This window comes from Scomber japonicus, chromosome 16, assembly GCF_027409825.1.
Source record: "Scomber japonicus isolate fScoJap1 chromosome 16, fScoJap1.pri, whole genome shotgun sequence".
NCBI classification, from domain to species: domain Eukaryota; kingdom Metazoa; phylum Chordata; class Actinopteri; order Scombriformes; family Scombridae; genus Scomber; species Scomber japonicus.
In genome coordinates this window covers 20,566,530-20,588,476 of record NC_070593.1, presented here as the reverse complement: position 1 = coordinate 20,588,476, position 21,947 = coordinate 20,566,530, and the positions used below count along the sequence as shown (strand labels likewise).

Here is a 21,947-nt window from a genome sequence, read left to right as displayed (position 1 = left end):
TGTGTATGTGTGTGTGTGTGTGTGTGTGTGTGTGTGTGTGTGTGTGTGTGTGTGTGTGTGTGTGTGTGTGTGTGTGTAGGGATCAACCTGGGTGACTGGCAGGCAGGCATGGTGTGTTTGAGTGACAGTTTGAATCATGTGTGTCTCTGTATGTGTGTATGTGTGTGTGAGGGAATTTAAATGGTTGATTGAATACATAAACTGTATACACACTCATTATCTGACCAGCTCTTTCTGCTTGCAGCTGAATATCAGCAGAGTGAAATTGCACATTGTGGGCAATAAAGTAAGCAGGTAGGTAAGGGTTGATTGCATGATGATACATTTCTGTGGAAAATAGTATTTAATTTGGAGCATCTTTGGAGTAGAATTAGTTTCCCTGCTTTCTACACCTTCTTCCAGGGTTGTTGCTTTCATTGCTTTACTTAAAAAAATATTACAAAGTGTCATATGTGTTGGTGAAAATCTCAATTTATATTTAAGATTAATAAGAATATACCTAGTGTGCTTAAAACATTATGAGTGACAAGCTGAGAATATTGTGCACAGTGTCCAACAAAGCTATTAATCCCTACAGTTGAGACCACAGGCCTTATTATAACAACTCATCGATAGGAATCATTTTCACAATAATCAATACAATTGTGAAGCTTATTTTATCTTATTTTATGCACTCATCTGGAATTCGTTTGTTTTATTATGTGTGTCACAAGTAGCAAGACCTTGACTTGTGTGAAAAATAAATTGCATATTTTCTCCTGCCTTATCTTTTACGTAACAATTTTTTTTAATGTTGTTTTTAACGTAATTGAGTTCAAATGAGTATCTTTATTTCATTTAAAATATTTCCACCTACAGTTATAGTTACTTAAATTTGAACGGATTTATTCAATAGGAACACTTTATCTGTAAAGAGTGGATAGTGGAGCTTGATTTCGCCACCAGACTACTACTACTGAATAATAATGATAATACTAATAATAATAATAATAATAATAATAATAATAATAATAATAATAATAATAGTCAACACATGATTTTCAGAAAACAAAACCAATAACACTTTAATATAGATTCTGCTCTTGTCACTACAAGAATACACATATACAAGCCATAAATAGGAATTACACAAATGATTGAAGAAATCCTGCGAGGCATTTAAATTCATTTCGAAATCCAGTAACGCAGATGTAGGCTATTTTACAGCAAGTTGTTGTTGTTGTTGTTGTTGTTGTTGTCTTTGGGGTCCATTCCTGAAGCCGACTTCTGAACAGATCTCGTCACATTATCATTACTTTTAATTATAATTATCAACATCCTCTTAAAATAATTAGGCTACTAACAAACTCGACAACTAAAACAGTGGGAAACGTCAAAAATATTTGAAATACATATTGTACACAAAGTCTATATTTTTTTGTTTTTACAAATGTACAAATTGGAGGGGAACAAAGTCCATTTCTTATGGAGGTTTATGAGGAGTTCATGATTGGCCTGGAATAGACGCCTTGATAGTAAGTTGTGTCAGGTATGGATGAGGAATCCAGACCGGCTTTCCCCGCCATGGGGCCCATGGAAAGAGCCCCGGCCATAGGAGAGCCATAGCCAGAGTAATGCATCACCTGCTCGTAAGTCTTTAGGTCCATTTTGTGATGCTGCTGCTCCGAGGACATGAGGTTATTGATGGAGAACGGGTGGTTGAAGGAGTAGTGGTGCTCCGGCTTCAGGTGCGCTTCGTGCGCAAGAACCGAGTGATGCTGAGACATGAGGTGCTGCCCCTGAGACACCGGGGAGGCGGCGTGCTCCGGGCTCAGGGCCTGACTCGTCTTCATGTCCGACAGGGACCTTTTGTGGTCGCTGGTGGAGGAGTTGGAATGCGGCGACTCGTTACCGTTGCAGCTCTCAGAACTGCTGTTGGAAGAGCCGTCTCCCCCTTTACGGCTGGGATCCTTCATGGTCTTCTTGTCGCACTTGAAGCGCTTCTGCCTCCTCAGGTAGCAGCCGTTCTCAAACATGTTCCCGGAGTCCGGATGGAGAGTCCAAAAGGAGCCTTTCCCTGGTTTATCCGGCGACCTCGGCACTTTGAGGAAACAGTCATTGAACGACAAAGAATGGCGAATGGAGTTCTGCCAGCGCTGCTGGTTTTGTCGGTAAAAAGGGAAGAGGTCCATTATCCACTGGTAAATCTCGGCCAGTGTCAGCATCTTACTGGGAGACTGCTGGATGGCCATGGTGATGAGGGAAATGTAGGAATACGGGGGTTTGGCGTGAGTGTAGCTCCTGCGGTAGGTCTTTGGGTCTCTGGACCTGTTGATGTTAGACTGTCCGTATATGGGGCTCATGGCGTTCATGTTGGTGTAGGATGTCAGGGCGTTCATAGACGCGGGCTGCGCGGTCATAGGACTCATACTGGGGCTCAGGGCTGCGCTCATGGCCGTCATGCTTGCGCCCATGCCGTTCATGGCTCCGGTTCCCGGTGACATGCCGGTCATGGAGGGGCTCATGCCCGTGTTGACGTATGACATGTTCATGGAGTTGGCCGTCATGTTGGCAGTGCTGCTCATGCCGGACATGCTCATGTAGGTATTCATAGAGTTCATTCCCAGGCCCGTGTTCATGTTGCCAACGGAGGTATAGCACTGTCAGTGAAGAAAAGAAGCACTCATCAGTTTCATCTGGCACAAGCATTACAGGTGGAAATACAACAGTAATTGATCAACATGTTGTTATTTTACTCTCGCGATAATAACATGAAATAAAATCAATTAAACATTATTTTAATACGCACTGCCTCTTACATTTCCACACGGTTTTATATAGCTGGTTGAGATTGTGTTAAATGCTTACCAACAGCGTATGGAGGCGTTTTAATGTCTAATGTGTTAAAAGCATAGCCTGTGCTTCAGATACGCCTTAATGACATGTTATAGCTGTAATGTGTGACTGACATGTATGGAAGTATATTCGTTATTTCGCTCTCGTTATGTTATTGCTCTTTTTTGTTATATTCTGTAGTGTCGTGTTAGCCATGCACACTTGCCATCGTTTGGTGCATGACTCCTTGAAATAAATAAATGACAGAAACGGTAGTCTAACAGTGGAAGGTTTTGCTCCACGCGAGAAATATAGCCTCCAAATTAGGAAAAAATACAGCTGTATATATTGAAGAAGGTGTGTAATGCCACTGTTAGGCTATGGCAAGTGAATGATGTCAGATAATCCACTAAAAATGTACAATGTCGCTGAAAATGTTGACACCTAATATAGGACTGTGCTCGCACACAAAACGCGCCTGCAACACAAATATTTAAATCAATCACCCAAAATCAAACAAGTCAAATGTTTGTTGAGTGGAAAACATGACAAAAAATCAACTGATTTAAAAGATACGTATAGACTTATGAATTATAATCCGAGTGAAAAGTTTCCCCCCCCCTACATGTCAAGCAACTTTGTTAGGATAGTGCGCTGCGTGGAGATGGGGGAGGATTTGGAGGCGCCTCAAGTCAATATTTGATCACAAAGTTAATATTATCTCAGGGCTAATATTGAGTTGTATAAAATGGGATCGGCTTTAGACGGGGGAAAAAATATATATTTAAGGTACCCACCTCGGGCTCTCCGTAGTAGGTGCTCCAGTCGGTGTGTTCGTGTCCTTCCATTTTAACTGCTCCAAGCATCATGGAGGACTTTCACAAAGCGTCTCCCAGCAGAGGAAAAGCCAAAAGTCTCTCTAATAGCAGGTGACTGGGGACCACTGAGTGTATTTGGGTCGTCGGTGTGTCCCTTCGTCAGAGACTGGCGCATGTGTGTCTTATGGAGCCAGCCGTGAAATGCGTCTGTCAGTGACTGGAGTTCAAATGACGCTCCGTGCTGCCTGTTAACGCTGTGATATAGCTCTGTGCGCTAGGCAAGCCTCCAATCCCTACTTCTACGCCTTGGGCCCTATTTGAATAATCTCCTCGCACCTAGGCGTGAGACTCCTCAAGCTTCCCCCCTCCACACCCCCACCCTCATCCAGCCCTCCTCCACCCCCCCCCCAACCCCAATTGTACACCTGCGCTGACTGAAAAGAACAGTTTCATATGAAAAGCTTCATTATAAACTAATCGTATTGTATTTTGGCTGAGGTTTAAAAAAAAAAAAAAAAAAGAAGAAGGAATGTTTGGCGCTCTTCCTTGGTGTGCTTTTCATTACGCACATCCTCCAACGTGTTTATTCCACTTCAACTGAGCTGCAATCATAATCCATTCTTATTGTACTGCGTTCAAGGAATTTATACCCTAAGCCTATGTATAACTGTTAATTATTTTACACTGTTTAAGGGCTTGAAAACGTTTAAGAATGAAATACTCTAAATACTACTAAAGGGATACTCAGTGGAAATCCGCTTTAAGGAATGCATTTAATCAAAAGCAACCATTAATTAATAATAGTAGATTATATTGCCAATGTTGCTGTATAAAGTCACCCAGGCTTAAACCAGGAGGTATATTCAGTTGTAATATCATTATAATTGATACGCCTGTAGCTTTAATCTACAGATCATTCTAATGTTAAGGCTTGATGAGAGCGGTAGAGTGCTGTGGTCCATTCAAATGTTTTGGTTAGATTACAGTGAATCAGAAATCCAGTTGAAGATTCTCACTTTGGCCCAACTGTTAAACAGTTATGTTCTAATAAACAGATGTTGGCATCTACAAAGCCAATACCTCAGTCTTTATTAATTATGTTGGATTTTTCTGAATAATGTTATGAGTAGTTTTTTATTGGGTTTTTTTTCCAAACAGGTTGCGACAACACATCATATACATCATCAGAGCTGAGAGAGAGACAGGACTCATGGAATAGAAACAAGGTCACGTAATTATATGGCTGAACAGACACTGAGGCTAAGACTGACTAAAAGAACATTCAAATCAATAGAAAACAACTAACTCATTGAAGCATATAGAGGAAATGTTTTACTGGGGGAGATAAATATGTCATTGAGTGTCACATGTCTCATGTCTAGATGCTTCTTATGGATTTGACCCGATGTTTGATCATATATGTAGAGGCCTGAAGGTCCTTTAATGAATGAGATGTAACTCGCCCATTGTGTATTGTATATCTCCACCTGGTTGATGAGTATAAAAGAGAGACCCTCATGGGCTGCCACAGAACCACACCCTGGTCGCCTTCCATTCTCTGATTATGAGGTTTCTCCCCATTATAAGAGATATCTGGAGCCATTCTACTGATTTACAGTTTCTAAATGTTTTAATTAGTGTCGGTGCACAGCTTCAGAGCGCCCTCTCTCGGTCATTGTCTCCAACTGGCTCTGTGTGTGTGGCACATAGGAAACCCTGATTATTTCAAATCAACCGTGTGTGAAGAACTTTTGAATCGATAAATTTATGAATTGGTGGAATTTGTGAGCATTTTGGCACTGAGTGGATCTCAATATAATTTCAGCCAGAGTAAACAGGGGGGGTGCAGTGGAGGCAATTAACCCCCAGACTAATTTGCCTACCGTTTTATCTGCTGGATTGAATATACAGTGCATATAGATAGGAGGGAGATTCGTTCTTATTCAGGTGTGTGTGTGTTTTATAACGCTTTAAAAATGATTAAAGTTTACCTAAACGTCTTTTATCCAGGGTCTCAACAAGCTGTCAGTAGGGCCGGGCCCCGCGGTGTTGAGGCCCTTAATTCTCGCAGCTTGTACAGTATTTGTATGACACAAACATCAAAGTGAGGCTACAGTCCGGTGCCGGCCACGTGTCAGTGGTTGTACATCTATTTGACTGCATATTTACGCAAGAGCATAACTATCAGTATAGAGCCCCATTAGTAAAGGCGAGTAAACCTGTCTTGTTGACGAGGGACTAACACAGTCTGCTTAACTTGGAAATGAGATCATGAGAAAAAGCTCTGTGTGTTTGAGGATTGGGGATTGCACCGGCGGAGAGCTCTCTCGGGCCTGAGTCCTTGAATACAAGATTTTTTTTAAACATTTCATATATATTTTATTATTAAAGAAGACAGTATTTTCATAATGGTAAAAAGTTGGAAAGAAATAATGATATAACAATTCTGTATTTTTAGTGTTAGTGTATTAGTAGGTTTTCCTTTAAAATAACAAACATACATGGATGAATAATGTTCATATTTTTAGAATATGAAACATTTCAGTTGAACTAATTCTGTTTCATACAAAAATAAGCCAACATTGTCTAGACCTATGTGTATTACAAAAGCAGTGTCAGAGAATTTAGGTCACTAAACTGACCCACAATGTCCTGGTAGATATGTTGTTATTTTGGTGTTGTTTGTTACTCCAGTATAATGAAGCCAATGGTTATTCCAAAGTTACAGACACCGAATCCTCAGTATTTTAAAATAGTCCTTGACCTGTATGACATTATGTTCCTGAATGAGACATGTTGCTAATTCCACAGTTAATCATCAACCTGCCAGAGTCCCCTCACATGGGTGAAGGTCACATTTTGGATTTTGTCAAAAACAAAAACTGCTACATGCAGTTGCTCTATCTCCCTATTTTTTTATGTTTTTGTTTTTGCACCTCCTCTGTCTGGTGTAATTCTCTGGTCATGTCCAGTGTGTCCTTATATTACGTGTACATTTTAACAAGGGGCACAACAAAATGTTTGAATTCTGTGCTGTCATGTTGGAGCTTCTGCCACTTAGTGTCAGACACCAACTCAAACAGGAGATCGTTGTGTGTCAGTTTGACAAAGTCTAGGCTGTGGATGTCCTGTTTGGCTTGTTATTGCAGGAAATATCATCAAGCATCATTCATAAAGATTTTTTTTTAGAAGATTTTTATTTTGTGCTCAACAACAACAAACACAATGTTAGTGGAAATGATGTGTTTGTGTTGTAAGATATCACAAGAGTAGAGTATAAAGAGTTAGTATAACAACTCTTCAATTTCAATTGTACAATTCTTTTACATTAGTTCCTGCAAAGTTTCATTTACAGTAACAGGTAAACTTTTAACAGTGATAGAGGAAATGATTAATTCATTGTCTGGATGTGTTTGTGTTTGGATGTGAGGTGATTCCTTCTAATGTTGTAAAAATGGAGGATTTTGAAATGAATGTAAATGGAGCTGAACAGCAACACAACTAACTCTAACCCTTTTCTGACACAGCATTTAATGTGTCATGAAAAGACTAAAATTACAAAGCATTTTCTTTTTTAGCCTTTTAATTTCACTATACATGTGATATGAGAGAAAGATTTATGAAGTCAAATCATTTTATGATGGTGATGTTATGTGGAGCTCTAGTCATTATGCATGTGGAAAGTTTTGGCTACAGTTGAAGAATCTGCTGCAATGCTATAGCAACCAACCGTGCAAACTACTGACCGTAGGCGTTCATTTGCTTCTGTTCAGCCCTGCTGTTCAATAATGTTCAATTTGACTGGCTTAGTGGCAAATGAGACAATATGTAAGGCTAAAACCTCAGTCTCCCATCTATTAGTTCATTACAGCACATTGATTGGATGTGATTCTAAATGTATCATTATTGGAAGCAAACTGCTTTTGCATTTATTGTGGATCATCCTGTTAAGTGATTCATGTTCACATGGCACACACTCAAAATGAGAACAAACCTGCATTTTCTTGCTTGAGTCAAAAAAAGAGGACACACATTGTTCAAGTTGACATACTCTCAGTGTTGTAGTGCCCTACTTCTCTGCTCCTCTCGGGCTGGATCTGCCACTTTGTTGATCAATTAGCCTCCATGATGATCAGTGTTACTTTTCACACGTTCAGGCGTCATTCCTTTACTGATTATTGCAAGGGCAAACACAAAGTGCTGAAAGTTTAATGAGTCAGTAATAGCAGTGAATGTGCAACACCTGCATGTGCAAAGGCTTAAAACAACAGCACGAGGCCTGGTTTTCTGAGATGCTGTTGGGTGTCTGGGAGGATTTCTTAGGTGCAGGGGCAGGGGGATGGAAACAGGGTGCTCCACGCTCTGTGAGAGGAAGGCGGACCTTTTCGAACATTCCTTCAAACACCCAGGAGTTGTTGGCAGGATTGTGTTAACTTTAAGTTTCAGCTTTCAAAGTGAGTTTTTTTTCAACTGAAATTTAAAGATTCACTTAAGAATGTCCTCTTTTTGTGGCTTTGTATCCTTCTGAGTGTCTGACAAAGCAGCACAGGGCAAAGGGTTAAGCATGTAATTCATCAAAATAAAATTAATAACGAGAGAGTCTTCCTCTTAGAAAGTGCTGGAGAAAAAAAATGTTTGCTGCCAACTTGCCTGTGGTGACAGTAAACATTCCAGAGCCAGGCTGGAGTTTGGACTTGCCATTATCTGCCACAGCTGTGACAACGCCTGTTGGCCGCAGGTTTGTGGCTGGCCACACTGTGTTTACCTGGAAATGAATCTGAAAAGCGGCTGGACTGGGAAGGCACACAACCCAGCTAAATAAAAACTGAGAGTGGTCATTGCAACGAGATGCAGTGGGAGGGAGTCCAAAGTTATTGCACTGGCCCCAGTGGGTCAGGGTGCAAACACAGGCGTAAACGGACTAAGGATATCCACAAATACGCACCTTTTGATATTGAGAGGAATGTGGCGAGGAATGCCATTCGATATGTTTTATGTTGACGGTATCCAGGGTATTGCAGATTCAATACTTCTTCCTTGTTGTCATGTTAAAGGAGCCTATGTTGACCGCTGCCCTTCATTTATCAAACAAGGTGACAGTTTATCTATAGGACCACAGGGGTAGAATACAGAAGGTGGGATCCCAAGAGATGCACAGATCAGATGACACTAAAGAATGCATGAGTTATATTTAGTCTTTAAGAGCTCAGATGGTTTAAATATAAGGTTTTATATTCTTAAAATGAATTCAGGTCCAACTTGCTGATAAGGCACCCTATATAAAATGGTTTCTATGTAATAGCGAGTGGTTTTATTTATATTATATAATGCTTTATAGATCACTTATCATCCATTAATAAGAAATTTCATCTCAGTAGTCAGACTACTTTCTAGAAAATGGCTGCAGCTGATGAGGATTGCAATCTATTAACAATTTATTAACAACATGTTTACATATATAACTGCAGACCTGATTGCTTATTTGATTGAGAGAGAGAGAAAGATAGACCCATGAGCATTTATTTATATAACGGTTTACCAACATTTATAACTGTGTGGTAACCAAATAGGAAGGATAAACACATGACTGTGGGAATGTATTCTTTGTAAAGGCTTAAAACTAATCTATAAAATATTAGTCAATGATTTATTAACCATTAATAAAGTATTCAATTGCTGCATATACATTATACCCTTTTATATAGGCTGGAGCATATACATATGCTCTTTATGAAGTGTATGTCATTCAAAAGTCACACAATGTTAGGCATGATTAAATATATTTTAGTATAAAATGATACAAATAGATAAAATATGTTCCTACTAAGTTTAAAAAGCAAAATGAAACAAGTGAATAAATAAAAGTACTCAGTTTCATGTGGATATGTGATATATTTTTTACATTGTATATATGCACCATCACTATCACCGCTCTGACATAGATCCACTCAGATGTTATGGCCCCTTCTAGTGTCTGTCTGAACTTTCTAAGTAACGTGGATAGGATGTGTATTAGAGCCAAAAGATCTAATATCACCAAATCAGCACATTGTTATTCATTAGTGGAGCAACTGCAGAGTCAATACACATTTAATCACAGACTGAAGGCAATTAAAACAGGAGGGGGGCAGTAGTGCTATGTTAATTAAAGTGCCAGGCTCCCATGGGAAGCTCTGTGTCTAAATATCACTACAATCAAGCCCATGCCATAATCCAAGATGAGCTATTGCTGTTCACACTTGGTCGCCGTGCTGTCAAGATCCCTGTCAGTGTGGACGAGAGGGCAAACCTGACCTGATGATTAAAAAGTTGCATACCAGTAATGATGTTTCTAATCTTAAGTGACTCAAAAGACATGGATATAACCCAGTGGTTGCATCCTCTTCATGACAGTTAAATTAATGGATCAAGTATTTTAATCTAGTTTTGAATTTATATTATCAATTGAAATAGAGGCGTAACCCAGATACTGTGACAATCTTCAGTACAGTATCTTCCTCTGATCACCAATGCTCAATTTCCTCAAATCTGCGGGACTGCAACCATCTCTGAGACCTCTTGAGAAAACATGCACACACACACATCTCAGCTCTACATCTGAGAGAGGCTTTTGGTCCATTTCCTTTTTCCATCAGTCAGTCAGTCAGTCAGTGAGGTTTATATCTGTCGCTGTCTTATCTGTATTCCAGGCTGATGGGGAAATTCAAGTTTGGGATTACCTCTGACTGCTGACCCGAACCCATCTCAGACAACTGGCCATCCCTGCACTTTCATTATCCTCATGCTTCAGAGCACCATATACAACAAAATCTCACACTCTCTTGAGCAAGAACACGTCGCTGGCATATCTGTGCCTGAATGCTATCCTTGTTTCGTATGCATGGAGATAGACATTAAAAGCTGATAGTGGAGAATTTATATCTGGTCTACATTAGAGGAGAGCCTATATCTTCTACCAGAGCAGTTGTCTCCTTCCTGTATGGACTGAGGGCCCATCCATATGCAGATGGCTAATTTGTAGTGTTTACAGAGGAGCATAGAGGGGGCCGACAGCTCATGAAGAGGGCTGAAAAGGAGCTGCATACGTGTCACCCCAGGAGCCTGGTGGTAAAGCCTGCCCTACCAGAGCAACAACATAAGTGTCCAATCTGTGTTTGCTTACCCGTGGACACCGATGGCTGAGTCCTGGCCTGGGGCCCGTAAATTGTGCCTTTTTTACAGGCCCTGACAGCTAACAGGCTATTGGGAACAGAGGCCCAATGACACAGCCACTCAACAGATTAGCACCTCATCAGCCTCCTGCAGCTCCGAACAAATACGGTCCCTGCCTCCTTTAAGACACAATAGGGCCACCACCGCTAAACAGCCCCCCGCCAAGAGGGCCCCCACCCTTGCGCACCGCAAAACTTCCTGGTCTGGTCTTTCTCTGGGCCACAGCTGCATCAAGGGGTCCTTCCCCAGTCCCTGGCCCACCCCGACCCCAATTGGCAAGATGTGTGTATTTCAGGTGAGCAAATATTGCCACTTGCCTGAGAGTTCAATGACCAGCCCTTTCGGAGGGGGTGGGAGGGTTGCGTATTGCGCCTGCCTGCTTTGCAACAGAGGTACATGTGGCCTCACACAGCAACCAGTCCATAGGATGGGTCAGGGGAATTCTCCAGGCACAGCTGGAGTCAGCAAATCAAACATACCTATATAGCTCGTCTGCATTTTCCCAGACTGGGAAACCATTTCCAGCTTTCATTTCCTCTCTACGCAGCTTTTACAACAAAAGAATGACTTGATGTTCCCAACAGCAACCACACACATAGATTTGACCTTTTTTCTACAATACACCATCTAATACTCTTGATTCATGACTTGCAGACATTTCACTTAAAGTATTATTATCTACTTAGTCAACAACATACCTCCAAATTTCCGGCAAAAGGGGAAATATACAAAACTCGTGATTCAGATAATTAGGCAATAGGGGAATATTTTGTTTGTTGTTTGAATTTTGTCAAATACTTGCCATTTGTCTCCAATAAGGTATAAATGCCCTCTGCAGTTGCATTCATTTGTCACCAGGTTCTTAATGTGGAAAGAGCAGATAGGGAAAATACATTGTGTGCTGTGAGATTGTATTAGAGATTTGAGATAGACTGTTTCTTGTGATTTGTGCCCTTCATCAAGGACACAAGAAGCCAAAGTAAAGCAGTCTGGCCTCTGTGTGTGTTCTAGTCAGTTACAGACAGAGGGCACTGAACTGAGGAAGTGGGAACAGAGCAAGTCTGCAGTTTACAAATGTATATGACTCACTATTTTAAGTTGTCAAATGAATCACTTTATGTATTGGTCATGACTGAACACAGTGATGTACGGAAGAAAGACCACCAGTGAATGCTGTACCAACAAGGCCCTCAGATAAAGGCCAAGACCACAGCTAAAGAGTACAGGGCCAGTTTAGGTAAAGGCTACAACTATGTATTAGGTCGGAAGATGATGTGTCAGTGCTGAGGACCACCTTGATCCCCCCCCCCTCCCTAAGTTAAACAGAAGTGTGGGTAGCCATGTCCTGGGAGGCCTTCTCTGCCATCATAGTGAAATGGAACTGGCCCAGAAAGCAAATAAGATCTCTCCCCATCTCTCCCCAAGCCCAGACCAACCTTGTCCGGGTGATGGGTTTTTCTGTTGTTTTGTTTGTTTGCTTGTTTGGTCTGGAGCCCATGGATACCCAGTATGGAGTAGAGAGGAGAAGTAGAAGACACAGAGGAGAGGAGTTGGAAGGGCGGAGGGGGAGATGCGTGACACACAGACCTCCCCTTGAGGTGATGAGGGACCTGCCGAGAAGCTACCAGGCAAAGCCAGTCGACAAATATACACAGACCCCAGGATCAGGGCAACAAAGACAGATCACTGTCTCTGATCCTTCAGCAGATGTTATTTCTGAAGCGCACCTGATAGCGCATTCTTGACTTATGTTAATTCTCTATCAAATTTTCAAAGGTGCTCTAAGGTTCACCTTAAAAGAGACTCCTCTGGAGTATCCACATGTATTTCGTAACATGTGAAAGACTTTTATATCCAGGCATCTGCACAGGTAATTTATAACATTTGTAGACAATAGTATACTGTAAAATGTCTGAAGATGAAGATCCAAAGGCTTCACCTCACATATTGTGTCTGGTCAGACACAACTAGAAAACCTAGTCCATTAAAATTTCACTGGATTACCCTACAGACACTGACACCTTCTGGCAGAACTGAGAACTGCTTTCTAAGTGAATACAGGCTAAGAATACTAATACATGCAGTGTCCCAAAATGATTGGAGGCATGACATGGGCTCCTATATGACTAATTTGCTTACATCCTAATATGAGCCCATAACATCATGTAATTACATTCAAAATATGTTTAAACTTGCCATTACAGAGCACCAATAGAGGTATGGTATACTCATCCTGAAGATTGTGCATAAAAACTACTGCAAAAATGTTTAAAGATCCTCTCGAGCCTTATTTTAGGACATATAAAATTCCCAGTTTCATGTGTTCTGTCCACAAAAAGTTTGATTACTTACCCAGAATCTATGTACATGCAAATATTTCTTATTTCAGATGTTTTACTGCTGGACACACTATGTCTCCTATTAACTGACTCAAAGGACCTTAGTCTATGAATGTGCACTGAAGGCTTCAAGTTTCCACATCACACTTGTGTATTGGACCAGTATCAGATTGTCACAAAATGTACGATCAAACATCCAAGTGAAGTAACAAGAAGCTAAATACATTTTCAAATTGAAGGGGACTTTAAAAATGGTCCCCCAACTGAGATGATATATTGTTTTACTGTTAAATGGAACAGCATATATATCTACACAGTATACAATCTGTTGATTTTTAAGAGAGACATAAAGGAGTAAAAGTTCCACATGTCCAACCAGAGGAGGGAGACATTGCACATTGCATTTTCAGAGAGCATTTTCAGGGAGTTCTGGTCTTAACTTCTTGTCTTCTAAATCACTGTACAAACACCTTTTTCAGAATTATATATTTAGATTTCACTGACACAAGCTATTGTAAATGACTTGTTATAGTGGGCAGGTTGGGTTTATTTCATTTACTGCTTAATGTGTCGTCAAACTCGGTGAACTCTGGCGTTTGGGTATGTTTGCTGTATAAATGGCTGTTTCCCCCATGGGGGTTAATGGGGTCATCTGGCCCCCAAAGGAAGTCCACATCTTGAAATCATTCAGACAAAACAGATAAAGGAGAGTATTATTAAATATCGTTTAGAGAGAGAGAGAGAGAGAGACCAAAAAAAAAAGAGTATTCTCAACTTCTCATCAGTGGCCATTAGAAGATAGCACTGCAATAATGCTAGCCATGATTGCTAACAGTGGTCGGCCAGTATCTCGGTGCAAAGAACACTGGTAGAGGAATCAAGGAAATTTTACAGATTTGGGTAAATTAATGACAGCTGTCCCTTCTTTGTAGTGTATGGTGAACTGTGCATTCAAACAAAAGGCCTATTCAGAAGTACAATCCAAAAAATAAGACGTTTTATTCATATTGCTGGAGTTGAACACCCGTTTGATACTTGAAGGGGTTCCATGATAGCATTTATCATGAGCGATTTCAAAGTCTTCCACAAACCCCCACATCACCACCACCCTCTTTAACCATGTCATTACTGCCTTGTGGTGAACGAGCGGCCCGGCAAACTGCTCGGTGTGGTGCAACAATCACATCCAGCTGCCGAGAGCGGGATCTGACATGTGTTACCACTACACACTCACTCACTCATCATGATGCAACATACAAAATTAAGAACCGTTCGATGCGTGTGTGTATGCATGCAGGGGCACACAAATTTAAAACCTATTCTTAGGTTAAGTTTGGCACAAGAAAGAAAAGAAAGACATTCAGACCTTCATCAAAATCATTTTCCTTCTCAGTTAAGAGGTTGGGTTTTTATTCCATTGGTATGTACTGAAATATACAAAACATTGACACCTGCCAATCCAGCGGCAACAAAGACAGGAAAAGGACAACAGGACACAGGAATGTACTCCCAAAACACACCAACAGAGTTAACTACAAAACTGTAGCTCAATAAACTCCCATGTGAACCAAGTCGTAATTTAAACTTTTACTATCTAGACAAACGGGCTGTTGAAATAGTCCATACACACAAGTATCTTCCAAAAGGAAATGGACACCAATATTTTGTTCTTTGTAAAATCTAGAATGGCCTTCAGATACTAACAGAGCATATTCCAGAATAGGAAAGTCACATTCAAAAATACTGCCAAAGTACAAAACAGGGTACATAGAAACATGATGCTCTAACATAGAGTCCATTGCTGGTTTTAGCCTAAAACTGAATAGAAGAATTGGCTCCATTATTGCTTTTACTGACAGACCTTGGGCTTATGGTCTTGTATCATGCTTAAGAAATTCACAATTTCACAAAATAAAAAGAGCTTGGAAATACTGAAATTAATCATTTTTGTTTAGCTTGTTTCAGATTTGACAATGTATTTGGTCCAAGTCTGTTGGTCACTTTCTGCAGGAGAAAGTAGATTAAAAACCTGCACACTGTTAGCTGCCACTAACAGATCAAACTCTTGATGTATTAAGTATGAATAAACTCCTGTTGGATGAAAATAAATGGGACAAAGCAGCCAATACTGTGTGAGCATCTGATTATCACTCTTTAACACTTTGCACCTAGACTGGGCATGTTCTCTGTAGCAGCGAATAGTGTTTCTATTCAATTGCTATGTTCAATGGTAATATAGTGCAAAAATCTACCACAATTACTAAATACATTAAAAAAAACATACAAATGCATGTGATAGTTCCAGTTTCATGCCAGAGGACAGTCTCACAAACTGTTTGGAAATGAGAACAAAATGTATGTGTGTTATATTCTCAGACTGTAAATCCCTTGTGAAAAGTGCCCTTTACTCCTGGGGTAAGCTCTCTTTCTTTCTTTCTGTCTCACATAAAGAACAGAGCCATATTATTACTCAAAATTATGTGTGTAAACTATTAAGTTCTTATGTATTTTGGCTTGGGACTGTTCTTGAAATGAACCAAACTTGAGCAAATCCGTGGAATGTTTTGATATCGTGCAAAAAGAAGGAGAGCGCTCTTCTCTCCTGACAGTTCCTTAATGCGTTTCCGTGGCACGCATCTCCGTCTGCCGACTGCTTGTAGCAGTTCATCATGCTACAAATTCTGTTGGGTTTTCCCACTATTAAAGCCTCTGGGGAGTAATTCTCAACCCGATCGGCTTCTCTCTGTTTCCACAACAAACAGTCTTGGAGGGAAAATCCACCGCTCCCAAAGCTTCATGCGAAAAGTCCCTGTGACAATCCTTCATCCTTAATACATGTGGTGTAGTAAGCCCCCTGTGCCACTAGGGGTCCTCTTCCATGTCGTCCAGATTGGGAGCCATGATGAAGTGTTTGGGGTAAACGAGACTGTGCTCGTCTGCGTACTCCTCCCAGCGTGCGTCGTCGCTCTCGTGGGTGATGTAGCGCTCGCCTCGTCGCGTCTCGAACTCCCTGAGGTCCAGCCATGTCTGGTAGTCCTGAGGAAAAGAGAAATTAACATTCAGATTAATGGAATGAAACATCCTTTGTGACATTAACTGTTTAGAAATGACTCTGTTTGTGTTTTTTTTGGCATCCTTAGCTTTATTTGATAGATGACAGTATAGATAATTCTTTTCAAATGGACCAGTGGAAAATATATTTTAAATAAAAAATAGATATGTCACCTGTAACCAAGGATGGCTGAGACACTTGTCAACGCTGTACCTCTTCCTCATCTTGACTTGGAGAAGATTATTGATCAGATCTGTGGCTGTGAGGGAAACAGACATGGTGCAGACTGTATCAATGCATCATAAAAAATACTTTCACCCAAATACATAAATACATATCATTCAATACCCACTTAAAGACGTGACTTTCAAAATATGTCATGTCACAGTTGATGCAGCCCACAGATGAAAAGCCACAGCCTGTTGCCCTGGGTTTAAATATCAGCACCGACACCACATTTATTTCACCATGTAAATTCTTCAACGCTGTATGTGGGAGGAGCTGCAGCTTGGGCAGTCGGGGGGATTTGAAAGTGATTCATATCAACCACAGACAAAGTAAAAGTCAGATTAGAATTCAGATGGCCCAGACGTGTAGGTGGGGAAGAAGGCTAAGAGGCTACATGACTGAGAATGAGTTCTATCATATCTATTGTAGAATCTAAACTACAAGTGCAACCAGGCCGCCAAACACTAAGGGAAGTGAAAGACATACTGTAGCAAAGCACTAGATATTAAAAGAAACGGGATGACTACATCTTCTTACCCTCTGCGGAGATGTCTTTCCAGGGTGTAGGGGGGTACATAAAGGCAGCATTCTGGATCTGGTCGTTAATATCCTCGTCCTCATTAAAAGGGAATGTCCCGCTAAGGCTGACGTACACAATCACTCCCACTGACCACATGTCTAAGGAGCGGTTGTAGCCTTTGCTGCGCAGCACCTCTGGAGCCAGGTAAGCCGGGGTGCCCACTACCGACCGCCGGAAAGACTTCTCACCGATGATACGGGCGAAGCCAAAGTCACACAGCTTTACCTGGTAAGACATCAGGAAAATTGGTCAGAAAATACACACACACACACCTGCCTGTATCAACACATTATGCAAATTTTTCTTTTTCATTCTTACCTGAGGAAAGGGCTCAGCGGAGGCCAGTAGTACATTCTCAGGCTTCAAGTCACAGTGAACAATATTTTTGAAGTGCAGATGTCTCAAGGCCACCAGGATCTGTTGCAGACATAAGTCCAAAAAGCAGAGGTTTAGCTTAAAAACATCCAGATGACAATACTATAAACTCCACAATGTAAATGTTTCAATGTATACAGTGTATGGTATAAACAGGGAAGTATTTGTATAATCTATGCAGGAGAAAAGTATGGTGCTGCCATATGGAAAAATAACAGTAGTATAAGCATACTAATGCACTTAAATACTTCCATCTTGACCAGTACCTTCACATCAAGACATATGATCTCATCTCATCATCCAATCTATATTCACGAGGCCTGGCATATACTAGCGCTGCTGCACGCATGTCTGCCTATGGCCCGGTACCAAAACCACAGTGCGCCTGGCTCCCCTGTCCTGACCCTGGCTTTGACAGAAGTCCTCCCGGCCACATCAGAGCCAGGCCCGCCGCAGCTAATGGGGCTGTTGTTAATGGCCCCGCTCCTGTTTAGAGCGCAGGATCCACGGAGGCCCAGGGGCCTGCCTCTTCTAATCAGGCCACAAAGCCACCAGCACGCTGCAGGCTGTAATCCATGGCCAGGGAGGAGGTCGTGATGCCATGCAGACCAATCCCGTAAACAATTCCTCCCAATCAGCTCACCACAAGAATAAACAGGCTCCGGAGCTGGAGCTGAGGCTTATGCACAGTATGCTAACACACTCAGTAAAAAACAGACGGGAGGATACAGAGAAAGAGGGACAGAAGATAGAAAAAGAAGAGAATACACAGAAATGCTTGCAAGAGGTGAAGGAAATCTGAACGTATTATGTGTCGAAAAGCACTGACACATGCTGTAGATCTAACAGCTGCTTTCATCTCATCTAGGAAGACTATTTTACCTTTAAGTGGAAACACTAGAATCTTGATGTTGAATACTTAAGTGAGGATAAAGAGAGCAGGATTTAAAGAGGAAGAAAGGAAGGAGAAGTGCACTTCTGCAACACAGACCTGTGTGACTAGGAACTTGGTGATTCGTTCAGGCAGTTTGCTCTTCTCGCTGGACAGGATCATCTCCAGCATGTCGCCATGAAGCTTCTCCATGACAACAAACACCCGCTCTGGTGTCTCAAACATGCACTCCAAGTTGACGATACCTGGGTGATGCAGATTCTGAAGAAAAGGAGATAAAGACATTCAGCCTAAACTCAATTGGGAATAAGAATATCTTTCTTTCTTTTTTTTTTATTTTGAGAAACTCGTCATTTCTGTTGTTTGGTGGATTCTTGTTGTCACCTGTAAAATGGCCACCTCATTCCTTAGCTGGCTCTCCTGCTTGGTAGGAAATCTCATCTTGTCAATAACCTTGATGGCCACATCTCTGCCACTCTTCCTGTGTTTGCCTAAAATATTATGGGACATGGTCAAATAAAGAACTTTAAATGGCCTCCAAATTGAACACAATTTATGCAGAACTTAGATGAAATGAATGAGGTTTTATTGTATATCAAAAGTGAAACATACCTCCATACACAATGCCAAACTGGCCTGATCCCAGCACCTCATCAGAGAATATTTGGTACACCGAGGCAATATCCTATTAAAAAAAAGATGTTTTACACTATTACATAATTACTGTATTTTACTTGGTTTATTTCCAACGGATATCAATTACATCATCGAAACCCCAGCAAAAATGACTTTGTTTTCTGCTATTGCCAAATATTTAACTTTCACTCATTACAGAAGTGGAACTGAGACTAAAGTCCCTTGAACAAAACTTGAAGCTGCAGCTTCCTCATTCATGCAGCAAAACAGCTTCCACTGAAGTTTTTGCTAAAGAAACAGTGGGATACAATTTCTTTTTTCACCACAACAGATACTTTAATAGCACATGAATGCATGCATGTGCAGGCTATGCTGGGAAATTGTGCAATAGGCAACAGTGTTACAGTGTAAGAAAAAAGAAGCCCCACTCACCACATTCTCCTGGATCTGGCAGTTGGACACAGATATGCTGATGGACAGCTCTTCTGGAGGGGAAAACACATGACTTTACCAATGCATAAAGCAGCCAGTGATTATAGGAGCATCGCTCACATACTAGTATTGCTTTTTCACAACCTTCAAGCTTATCGCAGCTGCATGCAATAAGTCACAGCTCCAACATAATGAAGCATTTTATTACACAATACATTGGCAATAAAATTGATCTGGGAAGCTATGTGTGACTGAATGGTGCAAGTATGTAATGCATTTCATCACTGGGAATTTAGACAGCCGCAGGGGCTAATTCTGCATACTGGCCAATGAATAGAAAGCCAGAGATAAAAGAAAGTAGAAAACATGATGTTGTGATCATTTAACTAATGCTACACACAAAAATGTAGTTTTAATCTTGGAAAACAAGATTTTGCTTTTGAAAGACATAATGAGGCCATAAATTATACTGACGTTTGCAGATTAAATATTCATTCAAGTTAATCTATCTATACTTAGTGAATGAACACAGATCTGTGGACAAACATGCTTCCACACAGTGTTATCATTTCTTTGTGGTGAGGATGTTTTGAGGGGGACATGATGAGTCCGTTTCAGGCCTCTTGCAGCTTTTTACTAATCTAAGAACCAAACTTTGAAATCCTTTGCTGCTTATGCAACTCTCATGTGAATCTCTAAACAACAAATCAATTATAACCATAAAATTTCAAATGACAGTGCCCACACCCAGAGATAACTCTTTCTTTGTTGTTAGGGACCAATCCTTTTTTGATCTCATTTGAACCCTAGTGGAATAACACCTCCATGCTAACTACTGTGAGTCAGACTATGTATCTGCACAGTCATGTCAGTTCACCACTGTCATCTCCAAACAGTGCCCTCCTTCACAGACCCACTTCCTTTGGCCTATAAAGGCCAACACAGGGTTTCCCCTGCCCATAACGCACGTTATGGAAGGCCAACTAAGCATTTTTTTGACCACCTCAACCAAGTTGGTGCAATTCTTTCTATATAGGCAAACCTTATACTTATACAAGCCAAGCACTTTTTGTTTATGGAAGGGATCCTGTAATATTACAAGTCATAGGTGAAAGAGGAAATGCCAATTCTTTTAAGAACCAAACACATACAGACACAAACTGAACACTATACTATCACATTATACTACAAATGTTATTTATTATCATCATTTTTCTCTAAGACTTTTAGCCTGGTAACTGACAATTCACATTTTGGGGAATTTTGTGAGGCAAAACATTTTGTATGGAACTTCCTTTTCATGTAAGACAATAGAGAAGACAATATTGTCTGAAAGTTCAATAACATTTCATGTGAAAGTCATGCTAGCACATTTTATCATCAATGGGCCCATTTCGAAAGTATTATATACATTTTTTTTAATCAACTTTTAAAGAAAAAAATAATATTCTAGTTCAACTTTTATCCCAGATTCATGCAGAAACATATCAAAGCTTTCAGCAAAATAAAGCTGTAACATATTCTACAGGTCTACTTACTATGATCTTTGCCCTGGCCTACAGCACTGGCCACGCTGGGCTGTGGGGTGACAGGCATCAGGGCTTGTCTGATCGCCTTCTCCCAACCTTGAGCCACCTCCATGCCGACTCCCGAGGCGGCCAGCGCAGGGCTGTGGTAGTGACTGCCGTTGTTCTCCCCTACATAGTAGACCATGGTGGCTGTGATGATCTCAAAGCAGTGAGGATTGCTGCCCTGTGCCAGATTACTGTAGTCTCTGGACTGCTCTACCTGGAGGATCTCAGACAGAGGGATTTCCTGTGGGAGGAATGAAAGACTCAGTAAAACTATACTAATAAATACCTTCTAAGTTTCTCAGATAAATAATCCATTCTTTTTTTTGGTAGTGTGTACAAAAGCCAATACACCTAAAGAATAAGTTATTTCTTTGCTATAAAAAAACAACAATCCTCATCAAAACAGTGTATAACAAAGTGTGAAGAGTCCAACAGCTGATCAGAACACATACAAACACTTAGACACATCCATCATACATATGTACATACTGTATAATAGTGATATTTCCTTAGCAGGAGATGTAAATTAAACAAAAGAAGAAGAGAACTATCTACAATAATAAGCTGAAGGTGATATAATGGTCCATTGAAGAAATGGTGACTTGAAAAGTGAATTAATAAATGTATTAATAAATTAAAACAACAAGGACCACCCTTATTTAAAGTTGATAATCTAATTTAAAACAAACTTATCAAAGCTGGAAAAATACTTGAAGGATACTCCACCTGCTCGATAACCTGCAGGAGAGACATTTGTACTATTCAACAATGCAACAATACTGATAAAGAGTAAAGTAACACTCACACACTCCAAACGTCCTCACACTCAGTTGCTGGGTACAATCACAGAGTTGATTATAAAATCCCAGCTCTAACTTTCTCCTCTACCCTTCTCAGTCTTATGAGCACACTCATAAAGGACAGCTGGAGCACACTTTAAAAGTCCCCCCTTCCTCTTCCAACTTCACTGTCAAATCAAAGAGAGGAAGGAGGGT

The 21,947-nt window shown here is 40.7% G+C and overlaps 2 protein-coding genes across 7 annotated transcripts in view; both read right to left on the bottom strand.

Moving 5' to 3' along the window:
- Positions 1 to 1,043: 1,043 nt before the first annotated feature.
- Positions 1,044 to 3,979, bottom strand: foxa2 (forkhead box A2). Of its 3 annotated transcripts, none has more exons than XM_053336127.1 (2): positions 3,612 to 3,979; positions 1,044 to 2,639 (listed from the first exon to the last, which is right to left on the bottom strand). In XM_053336127.1, exons 1-2 carry the CDS (start codon positions 3,681 to 3,683, stop codon positions 1,473 to 1,475), a joined length of 1,239 nt encoding a protein of 412 aa, XP_053192102.1. In that variant the 5' UTR covers positions 3,684 to 3,979; the 3' UTR covers positions 1,044 to 1,472. The 3 variants fall into 3 exon arrangements, with proteins under 3 accessions (XP_053192102.1, XP_053192103.1, XP_053192104.1); XM_053336128.1 differs by lacking the exon at positions 3,612 to 3,979 and adding an exon at positions 3,041 to 3,573; XM_053336129.1 differs by lacking the exon at positions 3,612 to 3,979 and adding an exon at positions 2,848 to 3,030.
- Positions 3,980 to 14,216: 10,237 nt separating this feature from the next.
- The window catches only part of prkd3 (protein kinase D3), a 38,147-nt gene continuing 30,416 nt past the window's right edge, over positions 14,217 to 21,947 (bottom strand). For 2 of the 4 annotated variants that reach the window (XM_053336119.1, XM_053336120.1), the window contains 9 exons: positions 20,917 to 21,193; positions 19,379 to 19,431; positions 18,923 to 18,995; positions 18,695 to 18,801; positions 18,410 to 18,571; positions 17,362 to 17,460; positions 17,001 to 17,268; positions 16,409 to 16,494; positions 14,218 to 16,219 (listed from right to left, as the gene is read on the bottom strand). In XM_053336119.1, the coding sequence (XP_053192094.1) occupies positions 16,046 to 16,219; positions 16,409 to 16,494; positions 17,001 to 17,268; positions 17,362 to 17,460; positions 18,410 to 18,571; positions 18,695 to 18,801; positions 18,923 to 18,995; positions 19,379 to 19,431; positions 20,917 to 21,193 (1,299 nt within the window). In that variant the 3' untranslated portion in view covers positions 14,218 to 16,045. Of the gene's footprint in view, positions 16,220 to 16,408; positions 16,495 to 17,000; positions 17,269 to 17,361; positions 17,461 to 18,409; positions 18,572 to 18,694; positions 18,802 to 18,922; positions 18,996 to 19,378; positions 19,432 to 20,916; positions 21,194 to 21,947 lie in introns of all 4 variants that reach the window. The other 2 variants (XM_053336122.1, XM_053336121.1) reach the window with 2 other exon arrangements.